This window comes from Sinohyriopsis cumingii, chromosome 2 (genome assembly GCF_028554795.1).
Source record: "Sinohyriopsis cumingii isolate HCF-2022 chromosome 2, ASM2855479v2, whole genome shotgun sequence".
Lineage (NCBI taxonomy): Eukaryota > Metazoa > Mollusca > Bivalvia > Unionida > Unionidae > Sinohyriopsis > Sinohyriopsis cumingii.
The window spans coordinates 117,943,954-117,960,112 of record NC_142962.1 but is presented as its reverse complement, the minus strand read 5'-3'; the positions used below and the strand labels follow the sequence as shown (position 1 = coordinate 117,960,112).

The window sequence follows — 16,159 nt, the reverse complement described above, 5'->3', positions numbered from 1 at the left end:
AGGAATCTAAAACTAACGTGGCATGTGTATCTAATATCATCACATTGACACATATCAGCTTAGAAGTGACTTTAGACAATACAAATGTTTATCAGGCAACAGGGTATAAGCCCTGGTAATGATCCTTCAGGTGTGATTGAAACAGCTGGTAGAGTGTTAACAGACCAACTTCTATTGAAAATGTTGATCAATACCTTTCAAAAGGAACTATGTGATGATATCGCAGATAGTCACATCACCTTCGAATACGAGAATACAGTTTTTCAGTCAAGTATTCGCTATATACATGCTGCATAGTGGGGATGTAGATAGTATGTGCTTTCTGTGTTTCTACTTTCCCCATTAATACTTTAACAGGCTGGGCCAAGAAAAAAGCATATAAATTATTTATATATAGTTTCAGGTCATATAACTAAAGTGTTAAGACTATGTGTTTGTAGATAAAGGCACCACAAAGTAGTGCGTTTGAAATGGAAAGAATTGTATCTTGCCTTATCTCCTTTATTCTTGCAATCATCTTCATTATCAACATCAAGATCATTAAACTTTTTGCATTTATTATACAACACTGAAACCTTTTCAGGTTAATCTTACTGATAGGTGGGCCTAAATCCAACCGTCCCTTACGATGCGTTTTAAGTACCCATAAAAAAGAAAATTAACTTTGCATGTAACAGTTGAAAAGATGTTCCTGCAATAAAGGATGAATCATCCGGATCCAGATTATATCGTATAGTTGCCGATTATCTGAAGCTGTGGGTGGGGTGCCTTGACTCAAGAGTGAAGGCCAATTTGAATCAGTAGTAGTAGTAGTCACTACAGGTACATGATCTTTAAAAACGACAATAAGTTGCTTTGACCATGTATTATTCATTTCTTCTGTGAAAAGTTGATTCAAACATCAAAAAGATTCATCATTTTATTGCATACCAAACTAGCAGCAAAGAAAAGTATGTACCAGCAGCTGTAACGATTATCTGTGGTGGAAGTTTAGGTTTAGAAAAGGTATGAAACTTTCAGATTTTCATCAATGTTTAGGTTAGTATTTCTAAGTGCGAGAATTTAAGTTATCAAGACATTGCCCTTTCATCATGTTTTCAATTTATACCACTATTTTAGTTTTCATATTTGTTGACATGGCTCCATTAACGAAATTAATAACTGCTTTTTACAGCTCTTACCTGGTATTATCCATCCAAACGTATTTGCTATTTAACTGGACTCAGTATATTACCAAAGTGAAAATATTCATTATTCATGTAAATTTTCTAACCAATAATACTACTACTAATAATAATAAAAATAACTTTGCTTCTTGAGGATAATACTTCTGGTTTTTAATCTATCAAACAATCTTCCATGTACTCCCCAGTAATCGAATATTCAAGCTATAGAAGCAAAATATGTGTACAATTATAACTGTACATACCACTGTCTAACACAACTGCATGCAATGATAAAACATACATACAAATACATACGATTCAATCATATATGGGATATACATCTGGATTTGGGAGGTAGGAAGGTGGTGGAGGTATTTAACGTATCTGTCTCAATCTGTTTGAGAGATTAACATAATCAAGAGAGTTATTTCAATTTGTCTGAGACTTGGCATAATCAGAAAAATAAAATGTGTTAAACGCATTCTTGAAAGAATAGTGTTGGTGTATGATGTCATGTGGAATGATTAATTCACATCACTTGTGCAAAATATGTTTAATATGTTTTGCAGGTAGTTGTTTTGAATTTATGATAATGAAGATCAGAGACTGAAATACACCTCAGATTGTGTAAATGGATATTAGAATCTATACGTCATTAATATACTATGGAGCAATTATATGAAATGATGCATAAGTGTAATATATTGTACTCTATATTTAACAGGTAACAATAGTAAATTAAAGAATAAATGAAAGGATGATTATTCTTTTCTCCTAATAATTCTAGCAACTTTTGTCTAGTGTTATCCATTGAGTTCGATCAGTCACTTGATTATATGACCAAATTTGTTCTATCAATGTAACAGAACGTCTAACTGAATTTATCAAATGTTTTGTAACTCGTAGAGAAAGTGAGTCATATTTAATTTCATTTTGTTTATGTAACTGATTAAATTGTTTTATGTTACATGTTGGGGCTCTTGTTGCTCTGATCTATATATCTGCTTCAATCTCCGTTATTTCATCCATTAGCTGCATATTTTATTTTATTGTGTACTCGATCCAGGCAAACACAACGTGGTTGGTGTATCATCTACTATCTCCCAGATAACGATAACGAAGAACGATAACCAGTAAAAAAAATCACACATCATCATCCCCCATCTTCTGACTAAATGTATGGGTGAATTTTCAATTCACGTCATTCCGCACTGATAAAAGATACATTAAAGCAATTATTTCGTCAAAGTAATTTAATATGACATGTGCATTAAATGACAAGAAATTGTACATTTGTTTTCATTCTTCCTCAAATCTTCAAGTGTTTTAGTGCAAAGACTAAGTATCTGAGAAGCACATAGCGATCATAGTATTTTTTCCAATATAAATTGTCATAGGGTGCTATTTTGCTAGCAACGTATTCTTGCATCATCATAACAGTTGCCCCCACAAAAAATACGTACAGTAGTAATCTCAAACATATTACAAAAACATACTGAAAACATAAAGCAAAATCATTGTTTTTATTATATCAAAGGTAAATTTTGTCATTTAACAATGGATTCCGCTTTTACATGTAATCGCTGTGTGTGTGTGTGTGTGTGTGTGTGTGTGTGTGTGTGTGTGTGTGTGATTTGGATTTTTAAGGGATCCTAGTGCTCTACCAGGCTAAACCATATCAATCCTAATGTTCTAAAACACTTGACGCAACATTATTCTGTTATCCTTTAATTTGGTTATTTTCATGTGCATCAAGATAATTATAATTTTGACAAGCCTTGTACAATCTCTTTTTATGTAAATTGCCAATCACGTATAAGTCATGTTTCGCATGTACACGTGGAATGTTAGCATAATGAATAAACAGAACAAATAGAATATTAGTTCAAACATCTTTATCTGATTAACTGCATGCTGAAATGTTATGGTCAACACAAATGCAAATGCTATATGGATGACGCAATAACACTATGTAAAACATGGTTTTCACTTATAGTTCGAGATGTTCTATTTGAACAATATTAGTAATTATACAAACTGGAATTGAATGTGTACTGTATCCTCCCTGATATCATCTGTGTATTTGGGACAGCATAGTTAGGTCCTTTATCATAAATCAACGAAACAAGATAGACCCAATAATGTTCTTCGGGTAGAAATTGTATAGAATCATTACGCTCAAAGATCACTATTTCTAGACGAATCACGTTTAAACATGATCTTGAGGTCTTTTGTTGCTTTATTTTTAATTTTCGCATTCTTTAGCTGATCTGCCCCTCCTGCAAAAAGACAATGTTTAACATGAAAACCTTTATTTCAAAATCATGTTTCTGTCATCAATGATTGTTTCTGAAAACTTAAAATAATTCCCCTTACCCCTCAATATGAAGTCCAAATTTTGATATCAACCTTCTGATTACTTCTATATCAAAAATACGGTAATACGCCTTTTAAATGCTAAGAATGAGGATTATAGATTAGAAGTATAACGTGGTTTGTGTGGGTACATTCCCAAATAACTAAAACATCATTTTTTTAAATAATATGTTCATTTAGAAACGTCTAGTGTCGAATTTTCTCATGTTGAGGACGGATTATCATGTTTATCTGGAGCATGTGTTTAACAAAATTCGACTAATGTTAGGCACTTCGTACTTTAAATATAGGCTGTGATAATTCGTGCGAATAAGTTAAAGAAAACAAATGAAGATATCGTAACGCATGGGAATAACTTAACGAAATCCATTACATTACCTGTCGCAGCCGTGTGCATGTTGCACAGCATTCTGTCCGACTATACTGGTTGCACCAGAATTCTTTGTTTAGATCAAATGCCAATCTTGAAGTAGTCAACAGTAAGTCGCAAGAATGGGTAGCGTTATCAACCCGGATGAAGCGGTCAATGCACGCAGTACTCTGAGCTGTCAAGAAGAAAACAAAATACTTTAATTATTCCCAATACGCAAATCGTATTTGTTATCGACTGAAGTGAATATTTCGGGACATTTCTTACACACCTGCCGAGCATAAAGGACTATGAATTATTAGGGATCCCGTAAAAGTAATGATACAAACGATTATCTTTATCCAGTAATAGTGAAACAGATATTCATTGTTCTAATTCTGAAAGATATTGACTTCAGATTAACAAATAAAGGTTTAATTTCGTGAAAATGGTGTTTAACGTTGATTCACATGGAATATTATTACGACATTGGTAGATTTATTGACATGTTTGGTAAACATCTGACAATCACAGTGCTTGAATGCTTGCTGCTAATTTCATTATGTTAAGATTATATTGACACGGGTTATATTAGATTAATTAACATAACTGTATACAATCTAATTTGATCCAGGTTCTATTAGATTGATTAACGAAACTGTACACAATCTAATAGTTTCAACATTAGAGGATACGCTGTAAACGTAGGCCACAATTCACATAGATTTTGAAATAGATTCAAAAATGTCCAGATGTCCAACAGCAGTACTTTAAGAAAGTTTATATTCTAAATTTACTTGCCAAAAAATAACAGCAAATACAATTACCCACACGCTGACGTATATTTGTGCAAGCAAGTATTATCCACATTATCGTATGGCACAGATTCATATTTTGGGACATAATGCAAGTTCTTTACTTCATATTTTGTAGTTACATCAAATACAGGCCGTTTCAAAGTTTATTTGCTATGCAAATCTATTTTGGAATATGTCTCAAATGAAACGTTTGTCAAAATAAGAATTTGTGATATATCGCAAAGTAAACGTTTGTCAAAATAAGAATTTGCGAAATATATTCAATGTAAAGTTTGTCAAAATAAGGATTTGTGATACATCCCAAATGAAAAGATTGACAAAATAAGAATTTGTGATACATCCCAAATGAAAAGATTGACAAAATAAGAATTTGTAATATATCTCAAATGAAACATGTGTCAAACTACGAATTTGATTACTGAATGCACATATTGTCCATATCGGAAATGTGCAAGTAAGCGGATACATCTTCCAATGACAGGACTCTGAAGCGGATCGGGTTACCTGTCGCAGATTGAGCGGTCGTTGCTGGAGGAACGGAGGCTCCAGACGCAGCTGACCCTCTTGGCCTTTCGTCACGTTCTTCCACAACTTCTTTAGGAGGATGAACTTTGAAAAACAACAGAAGAAATAAAACGTTGATATAATTGTTCAATATGGGTTAACAAACTTGGGATGAGACTATTTCTACAGTTACTTGCGTCATTAAAGGTCACAATATTGCCACCTATTTAATATATCACATCTTTGTATCTATTTTTTATATAATTGCGTGGCCGGATTCATTTATCTCATTTTCAGTTACTGTGTATAAAAAATTGCCGTATGTAATGTTTCGGTGAACTGCATACTTATATATATATATATATATATATATATATATATATATATATATATATATATATATATATATATATATATATATAGTTTAAGGAGCTGCCTGCATACTTATATATATATATATATAATATATATATAATATATATATATATATATATATATATATATATATATATATATATATATATATATATATATATATATATATATAGTTTAAAGAGCTGCCTGCACTCAATATCACTAAATATTGCAACAACGTTGAAAACCATGCTAACATTAAGGACAGCAAAGAAGTGGAAATCGTAGTATTTGCATACTCAGATTGTTTCTTAGTGTGTTATTCTTTGGTACATTATACAGTCTCGGAACATTAACAATGGACCAAACGTTAAAAATATATAGTAATAATGATAAGTCTGCACCCATTACGACGTCATGCGGAAAAGTTTTACCACACGCAGGATCAAAGAGAACTATAGAGTAAATAGCCAAGATTTAAAGAAAATAGGGGTAGATACAGAAGACTTGAATCAGCTGACTATGTGCCATGCCAAAGAAAACGAAAATATCAAAGGAGTTTTTTCAGAAGCCACTCACTTTTTATCTCAACTTTAAAAGAAATTGTCTAAAAGAATCTTGCACGGAAATTAAATATTAATTCGACGTTTACTGCTCCAATTTGCAAGTTGAACATATTGACTTGCAAAGCTTATTAACAATTTTTTTTTAGTTACCCCTAGCTGTTTGAGCTGCCGTCCTTGGAGAAGTGGTCGTTGGTGCCTGGTTTCGAGCTGTAGTTGACAATCGCCGTCTCTCGTCCCCTTCTTCTCCTCCAACTGCTTGTGCTGTGATATAAGGATATTTTAAAAGCAAAAGAAAACACTTTATGTCTACAGCACATACTTTGTTAACAATAACTGTCACGAACTCGATAAATCGCCTGCTTCGGCATTCATTATTACAAATACATACCAAAGTTACTGCAGTGTGAAAAGAAGATAAACGTGACCTAGCCTTACCGTCAGAGAAGTGATATATATGCATCGCTTGATGGACCAAAAGTGGTGTTAAAAAGTTGTGTAATACATGTGTCTTCTTTTGGAAATGTATTGTTTTTAAGGTTATTATGCTAGCCTATACTTCGATCGTACTCATCTCAGTCTCTGAGCTTGTTACAACCATTTAGCCCTCTTTTAAACTCAAGAACGTATTTCCTCCCCCGACGACTATCTCCTTCCGTAGGTTCGATTTAGAAAAGCGTGTCTTCAAATTCATCTCGAGAAGTGTGGAAACTCACAAAAAACAAGTAAAAGACCAACGATAGCAACAACAACAATATTGGAAACAATAAAGTGGTAGGTATCATTCATGCGTTTCGTTGTCCGTATTTACCTAATGGAATTATTCTTCATCTATCTGAAGTAAGTAACAAACTTTCAACAAGCAAAATGCTTTAATTACTCTTGTAAACGTTATGAGATTCGTTTTACTAGGGTCAAAGAGGGGGATAGCACAGACGATATTTCGTATGAGAACAAAATTTCAAGTCATGCATCTAGTCTTTGCACGAACCTTTAAATGCAGCGTTGAAGGACAGCTACTTATAATAAGACGTTTAAGAAATGTATTTTTGTAGATTCGGTCTTCAATAAACAAATGTTTGCCGGGATTCAATATTAGCATGAACCTACAAAGCTACTTAAGTTACATTTACCTGCCGCAACACGAGCGGGCGCTCTTGGTGGAGTGTTGATTGGCGTTTGCGATGGATTTGCTGTTGACAAGCGCCTCCTGTTTTCGCCTTCATCGTCAACCGTTTTGGTGGGATTAACTTTGAAAGAACGAATAAGTTCATGTTTTGGAATTATGTTATCTTCTTCAAAACTTTAACACGACCTTTAGATGAATGAGTTTGTGAGTTCAGTCTTCTTAAACGACACATGACTGTATCACGAAAGAGTGTGCAATACAACTGCTTTAAATTAAATACATTTATCAGTAATTGCTATTTCAAGGAGAAAATTATCCCACGCAGATAAATCCATCACGAAAATGTATGTTGAGATTAGGCGTTAAGGTAAAAAATAAAATCGATGAAAGTCTACTTCCACAAAATGGCCTGTGTACTTACAATCACAAATCTATATCCCTATAAATATATCTGATTTTACAGTAAGATGTGGTTCACATTTTGATATCCTCCATCTATTCACTCGTATTTTCTACACTTTGGATTAATATTATTTCGTCCAACGAAAAGCAATGAAAGTACAACACATGTCTTTTCTTTTCTGCACGTGTTAAGTTTTATACGTTTGTACGTTCTATTTCATTTAAGCTTACTTGCAATATCTAGTCTTCATAAACTAGCTACTAAATGATAGTCTAATAATTAATTAACTACTAATTGATAGTCTAATCATTAACTAATTACTAATTGGTAATCTATTACTCCCCTTCGTGATTTCATTTGACCTTTGTGACAGTCATTAAAAACATACATATATATATATATATATATATATATATATATATATATATATATATATATATATATATATATATATATATATATATATATATATATATATATATATTATAAAGGTATTGCTAACACAAAAACATTAGTAGTAACAAAGAAATAGTAATACCTTCGGTCCGTTTCCTTCTCAGTAATTGCGGATTTTCTAACCAAAATACGTTGCAAAACTTAACAATGATTTGTTTAATCTGGTACGAAGCATTTCACTACTCACAGGGTCAAATAGAGATATAGGACATAAGATTACGCATCGCAAGAAAGGAAAACTTCCAAGGTATCTATAAATATTATTGACTCAAATCTACAAATGAAACCTTGAAGGAAATATACTTCATAATTTATAATACAAAATTTAAAACAATGGAATATTGTGGATTCGTCGAATCACCAAATTAACTTTTGTTACCTGCCGCAGCTTGAGCTGACCCCCTTGGAGTATTTGCAGGTGCCTGAGTTGGCTCTGTGGTTCGGAAGCGCCTCCTGTTATCGCCTTCGTCGTCAACCCTTTTTACGGGATTTACTTTTAAAAGAAAGAAAGACAGTGTGTTTTGAAATTTTGCTGTCTTCTTTAAGGATCCATCCTCACCTTCTAATAGCTCATTTTGTATATTAAAGGTTCATTAAAAAAACAAATTAATGTATTTCAACAGATATCACATAAATAATTCCTATATAATCAGAAATATATTCACGACTGTTTTAATTTCTTGTCCTAATTGCGTAAGGAAAATCCACAAAATTAACTTTCAGTTTTGTTGATATTAGGTATATTGGGTTTTGTTGAGATTATGCGTAGATTTAAACATTGTGACAAACAAAAACATCTGCGTGCATCCCAGGAAATTGTATACCCATAATATTTCTGATTTTACAGCATTACTAAGCGATTCATATTGTAATATCCATCTTGTTCACTTGTCTCTTCGTCCGTATTGGAATCACCGTCTTGTCCTGCAACAAACTACGAAACTACAGGCACAAGTGTTTTTAGATTTTGTTACCACTTCCTGACTCGAAAGAAAGGTAAAATAACAACCAACATTGTAAGAAATAAGATCTCTATGGTATGCATCAACCAATACTGCAACCTTATAGGTGGAATACTTAAAACTTAAATTTTTTGACCATACATCCTACCTGAGTCATATCTGCTAGCATTTGCTAAAAGCATAGATGGTGGGTGTGATGAAGTGGGGTTTATTCTAAACAAACTTATATTGTTATACAGAAAAAAAAAGTTATTTAAGGAAGTCTGTAAAAAGTAGCTTTGTAGTTCCGATCTGTAATGTGCGAGTTTATCGTAGGAATTCATAACGGCACGCCATCAAAGTCGCTAAATTACCAAGTCCACTCTGATCGTCCGTCCTTTGAGGTACAGCAGTCGACGTCAGGGGTGTAGCAGCAGTTGACAAGCGCCGTCTCTCATCACTGTCATCTCTGGTTCGATTGGTTGGTCTTACTTTGAAGCGAAAAAAATATATATATATTGTTAATGTGAATTTGACTTTATGTAAATAATAAAGAATAATTATTTGCATAGATCTGCGACAACAATATAATATTTTAATAACCACAAATCGTTGCTTTTAAATGTGTAAGAAACCACCACCCCCGGTGGCCTAGTGGTAAGAGCGTCCACCTCGAATGCAGGAGGTCGTGGGTTCGATCCCCGGCCGAGTCATACCAAAGACTTATAAAAATGGTACTAACAGTTGCCTCTCTTGGCGCTCAGCATTAAGAGGTTAGTGTTAGACTGATCGGCCTGGTGTCAGGATAATGTAACTGGGTTGGACATCACACTTCATGTCTGCGGCATGATGCTCCATTGCTAGACAGCACTATAAACTGCTACACTGCAGACGTCGTAGCGATATGACTGACATTTTGTTAAAGCTACGTTAAAAATCCAATCCCACACATACACTCACACACACGTGTTTAAGAATGAGTATTTGCTGACTGGCCTCAATGCATTGCATGTGTAGGAACGAGTATTTGCTTAGTTACTGTTCATGATATTAACGCCCCCAGAGAATATTCTTTTTCTCGTCCTATACTTGGGCATATCCGTTTTCATAATTCTTTTATTCCTAATCGACAAGTAAGTGTTAGAAACCAAAATGGCTGTTGTTGTCAGTATTATCGCCTTCATTAAACATACAGAAAACTATACATGTTTTTGTTACAATAAGTGTTTCAAAAGGGTGGATTCACTGATAATACAGCTATGCATACGTTGTCTGTTTTATTTTCGGCTGAAGAGAATCCCAATTAGTTCTTATCTGTTTTGTTTAGTTCGAGGATCTTACCATAATATTTCTGGACTAGATATGGATATTTAACCCCAGAGGAAATGAGCTGCGTGAAAGATGCGGCTGGGTGTTAGGAAGCTGTGTAGGTAGATAGATAGATAGATAGATAGAGAGAGAGAGATAGATGGATGGATGGATGGGTAGATAGATAGATAGATAATACTTACCTGTTCTGGCGGATGCCACTACGAGTATGGAAAATACAGCAATAGCTGTAAAGGTCTTCATCTTTAACTATAACTATCCTGCTTTGAATTCGAAACAAATGCGAGGCAGATTATCTATTAGCGGACCTTTTAAAGCCCCAAAAGCATCTTTTTTTTATATATCTATACCGTATCTCATCCCTCAAGTAGCACTCCATCCACATGTCGCTCTTTCTTCCGCTGTAAATTGCCACTACCTATCGTGCGTCCCTAATCCCTAAATATATGCAAATGTCTAACTGTAGACTCTTACCCCAACAAAGCACTCCTCTAGTCCTTTCAGTGTTTATTTGCAAAAATCTATAGGGTACATTTACGGGTTACCTACGGAAGAGTCGAACTTGCCCTCTAGCCCTAGATATGCCACTACCTTAGTTTATATGTTGTTTGTCTACGCTTACGTGGTTCTAAATTATGAATGATGAATAATGTTAAAGTTAATTGACCTAGGATTATTCTGGCTCCCGATGACGTAAAGCAATAAAACCCGATATGAACATGTGTCATTCTGACATTTTTTTGTTTATGAGTGCTCTTGTTTTTCTTTTTTTCATCTGAAATGGCTCATTCTTGGAAATGCAAACTGGCCACTTCTAGAAAGGGGTAGGGTTAATTTTTAGATCACGCAAAGAAAATCAAACGTGACGTCACCATGTGAATATTTGAGAAGGCATATTACACAAAGATAGCCAGTACGCTAGCTTTCAGATGCAGGGGCGATGCCAAAACTACACAAGATGCGAGAGGTAACACAACTCTATATTGTGTTCTCTTTTCAATTATGTCAAGACTAACACTTTTTGTTTTCTGAACATATCGTTTGACATTAGAAGTCTGAGGAATATTTTCTATGTATATCCGTACGTCAGCCCATACAAATAAAAATAACATGTAGAGATATTTTATACGGATTGATTATATACTAGTAATATATTTCGCAAGAATTGTCAAGCAAACGTTTTTCTTTTTAATTGTCCGGTAGTTCTGTATTTACATTTTTCATGTTGAATCCTTTTGACTGTCATCCTTAAAGAGAAAAGAAAGGGTTGCAAATTAAACAATACTCTTTGTTGCAACATAATCTATGTAAGAAATGTTTCTTAAAGCGAATTAACAATGGCATTTTATTTGTAGGGTTTCATCAAATTGCACTGTAGTAGGGTCATTAGCTTTGAAATGACGTCATAATTTTTTATGGCGTCATGCACCTGAATGGTCATTTTTTAAGCCTATCAGTTTGCAATGTTCTCGACTTACTAAACCTTGTAATACAACAATTATATACTCTTGTTGAGGTAATAATACAATTTAACGAATCAATAAACCAGTCTCAGTATGTAGTTTAGAAACATCCCCCATTAGATTAGCATTGTATTTACATAAGTAAAAATGCTTAACGCCTCCTAGTATTGTAAACACGTACCCGCATTAAAAAAACTACTTTTCTGGCTACGGCTAAATTACAATGTCAATAAAAACGTCGAAACGTAGAACACTGAACAAGTCATAAATCTGACGCCCACACGAGGCCAGCAATATCAATAACCCTTTCTACCAGTGCTGAATAATCAAATATTTGGCATTGCTCTTATTGTACAATAGATATATTTTAAAAAATGTATTTCGTCCTGGTTTTATAGAGCTACGGGGCTGAATGATTAGCGTGCCGTACTCACGAGCCAAAAGGTGCGGGCTTGAATTCGAACATCGGACCAGCCTAGGCCAGCTACCGTGGTGTGTCATTTGACACTAAATAACCTAATTATGTTGCAGTGCCTTAAAGCATCAAACCAAAACCTATTTACATAAAGAGAATCACAATACGCCGAAAGACTTAAATTGTAAAAAAAGAAAAAAATATTTATAGAGATATTAAAAATGGACTAATAGGGAATGCATATTCTTGCTGATAGTACGGGGGGTGGGGGTAAATTGACCATTGATACATTGCATTCATGAATAGCCTCACTTCCACGTTAACAAGGTAAACATTGCATTTTTATCCGCTCTGACAATGTTTTATCCTATACAGTGACCTTAATAAATGACTCAAGCGACACCAAACTGAATATATATATATATGAAACTTGCCCGCCACCATGACAGCAACATCAAATAAGGACGGAATTGTCCTGAATCATCTTTCTATTGCGTATCTTCAATTTCCATTGATGTATCGACTAATTTTTTTCTGTTGCCAGTATTTCACTGTGTTTATTTGCCTACATGACCCTTCATCGTCTTCAAAAGAAAAACATAGTTTCCTTCACTGCTGAATGAGAATCCCCACCCCCCATGTACGTGGAAACTTCTATAAAGCTGTGAATTAGCCTGAATTACTGGCCGGTGTTCAGATTTCATTCATACAGTAAACAATGTGTAACTTATTCAGTCAAATGTTCGGATAATATTTCGTTTTTGTCATTCTTATAGCCGCATTACAACATAAGACAAAGAATATTATACTTGTCTGAAATGTATAACAAAATGGTTATTGATTTAATATTAAACATATTGGAACATGATCATTGCACTGGAAAGCTCCGGCAGTCTGCACCAAATGACCCCGGGTCCTTTTTTTAAAAATACTCAATTAATAACCTATACTTGCTGACTTTCGCTGTGAGTCGGATAATATCAAGTTTACTATTTCATAACACTTTGAATTTACCTCAACAAATGTCTATAATTGTGTTTAATAACAGGCGAAACCGTCGCTACGACCGCACTGATTAGTATGAAATTGTTTATTTTAACATACACGTACGACCCTTTGAATTTGACGGTCATTTTGAGTCACATTCGAACCATATACACACTGTCTTATAGGGTACATTCAATTTCTCACACGTGTAACACTAATTGTCGATTTCAAAAAGAAGGAAAAAAAACACGTTTTGATCTGATATAGTTATAAAGTAACTCCTTAGTGCATTTACCTCCATAACAGAAAAACAATACGGCGGACCAGTCGCTGAACTCAGATAGTATTTACTGAAAATATTATTATGTTTGTTTTCTGTTGATTTTTTTAAATTTTATTTTTTGTTTTAACGGCAAGTTTCACACCCTACACCTATATCATAACGATGAAACTGGTATGTTGCATAAGTGCAGTTAGTTAAATAGAATAGGACCAATGAGGTTCGAACAAATTTGCCTTGATTCTTCTTCACAAAGTATCATATGCGAAGCACTTTTTGTTGCCGTTATAACACCTAATCATCAGTAAAAGATAAATGTATATCTCGTCGACAGTACAATTATGTCAACCCGAAAACCATTTAATGTGTTATGACATTTAGTTGTCCCCAATCATTTATCCGAGAAAAGCTCCCGACATTCTGGGCAATGTTCTCATCACTCTACGTCGTCTTGCTATTTCTTTGCCTCTTGTGTCGGATAACTTTGTTGTCCACTCATCTATCATGTGTAGTGGCAGCCATCTTGACCCACACTGATATCTTAAAAATATAGATTATATACATAAATAATTACATAGTGGCAGTGACTTACACATTTAGAGACCGCTTCGGTGATCTAGTGGTTAGAGCGTCTGCCTCGGATGCGGGAGGTCGTGGGTTCGATCCCCGACCGAGTCATACCAAAGACATAAAAATGGAACTCACAGCTCCCTTGCTTGGCGCTCAGCATTAAGAGATTAGTGTTAGGAATGGTCGGCTTGGTATCAGGATAACGTGACGGGGTGGGACATCATGCTACATGTCTGCAGCATGATGCCCCAATGCTAGTCATCACTATAAACTGCCACACTGCATACATCATAGTAAAATGACTGAAAAATTGTTATAGCTACGTTAAAAATCAAAATAACAAACACGCGAATTTGGATACACTGATCATGAACATCCCAAAATTAATTTTAAGCAAAAAAACCACAGTCAACATTACAAACAGTTTCTAACGAACAATGCCAAAAGGAAGATACCAAAGACATTCTAAGAACAATACAAAGATGAATATTACAAATACTTTCTAAAGAACAATACCCGTAGTTTATACATTTTAGAAGAAAACAAATTGAAGACTTTTCCAAGTCTACTTTTTGCCAGAACTACTTGGATAATTTTCCAGAACCTGTTTGAAGGGTACCGGATAATACAATACATGGTCAGCTAGTATACCTATCCACGCATTGAATTGTCAGCTTCAAAATAAAATGTTCATATTTATAAATGAAACAAATAGGTCATAAAATTGTGTTCTCTGAAAACGTTTAAAAAAGACGTGACTTTAACTTCAGCGTAGATTCTTCTTTCAACTTTCTTCTGATTTTGTCTGATATTAATCTCTTCTAATTATTGTGTTGTTTTATTCGTTTCTGGTTTGGTACTGGTAGAGAAACTCGCAACATTTGGCCATGTTTGGTATTGCGCTTACGACGTCATGAGTATCTAACGTTATAGTTTTTGTATTGGCCAAGTGACTCACTAGATTAATTTTCTTCATATTTGACACAAAATAGGTAGATGACGTCATATTTTTAGATGAATGGTCAAATGCGATCCAACCTCGCTTCGTGTCCTTCCAGGATTGTGAAAAACATTCACACATTCCAGTGCAGAAGGCGACAAAGTTTATGAACGATCTAGATGCAGAGAGCTCATTGTCTTGATCAAGAATGCGCAAGCGCAGGCAAAATATGGACTCTTTTGGAACACGTTCCATACATTCGTGTTTCACCCATGGGATCATGCTCAACATATTCAATCTAAAATAACGGTATCAAGCCTTAAGATTTATTTTCAGTTGCGCAGTTCGTTTCAGTTGCAACCGCTCCATTGGCCTAGATGGTTAGAGCATCTGCCTCGGATGCGGAAGATCGGGGGTTCAAACACCAGCCGAGTCATACTAAAGACTTAAAAAACTGGGTACTAGCAGCTGCCTCGCTTGGCGCTCAGCGTTAAGAGGCTAGTATTAGGAATGGTCGACCTGGTGCCAGAAAATTGTGACTGGATGGGACATTAAGTTACATGTATGCGGCAGTATGCCGAAAACACATCAAACCAAGAAAAACATAACATTCAACTTATTATGCATCCCACGAAATAACGTTCGATTTATGTCATGAAAAAGTAATTAAAGCGATTCATTTCGCCGTTGGTAACTATTCAGAACAAGTATAAACAACATGATAAATAGATAAATGACACCCTTCCCGTTACGCAGCCGTCACTTTGGGCGATGTTTGTTTTTGCGTTTTTAATTTTGAATGAGCATATTCTTTCTGGATCAAATTCACAAAGCCGACTACCGTGCAAAGTGGCGTTGAATGCAAAAGAGATATTGGATAAAGTCAATATTTCGGGATATAACTTTAGTGCAATTGTTTTAAAGAAACAAATTCTTAAAAAGAGATTGCACAATATTTGCCATTAATTCCAGCCTGGAGAAAGATTGAAATGAACCATTATGACGTTTTCAAGCGTGTCATTCTAAGGTGAAACTGTAACTATTGATTGTCTGTTCCACAGAGAAATCATCCATGAAGTTATTGCCCGACATATATAGACCAGTACTGAAAATAAG

The 16,159-nt window shown here is 34.6% G+C and overlaps 1 protein-coding gene across 2 annotated transcripts; it reads right to left on the bottom strand.

The window, feature by feature from the left end:
• Positions 1–3,046: 3,046 nt before the first annotated feature.
• Positions 3,047–10,680, bottom strand: LOC149805679 (uncharacterized). Of its 2 annotated transcripts, XM_089936667.1 has the most exons (8): positions 10,571–10,680; positions 9,434–9,550; positions 8,498–8,611; positions 7,264–7,380; positions 6,284–6,394; positions 5,214–5,318; positions 3,921–4,087; positions 3,047–3,445 (listed from the first exon to the last, which is right to left on the bottom strand). In XM_089936667.1, the coding sequence occupies exons 1-8, from the start codon at positions 10,629–10,631 to the stop codon at positions 3,428–3,430; spliced, it is 810 nt and encodes a 269-aa protein (XP_089792793.1). In that variant the 5' UTR covers positions 10,632–10,680; the 3' UTR covers positions 3,047–3,427. The 2 variants fall into 2 exon arrangements, with proteins under 2 accessions (XP_089792793.1, XP_089792803.1); XM_089936677.1 differs by lacking the exon at positions 5,214–5,318.
• Between the last annotated feature and the right edge of the window lie 5,479 nt (positions 10,681–16,159).

Coding starts and splice junctions, on each gene's coding strand:
- LOC149805679 (XM_089936667.1), bottom strand. CDS start 10,631: ATGAAGACCTTTACAGCTATTGCTGTATTTTCCATACTCGTAGTGGCA. Junction 5,319..6,283: donor GGCAGCTCAAACAGCTAGGG/GTAACTAAAAAA, acceptor TGTTTTTCAAAG/TTCATCCTCCTAAAGAAGTT. Junction 4,088..5,213: donor GACCGCTCAATCTGCGACAG/GTAACCCGATCC, acceptor TCTTCTTGACAG/CTCAGAGTACTGCGTGCATT.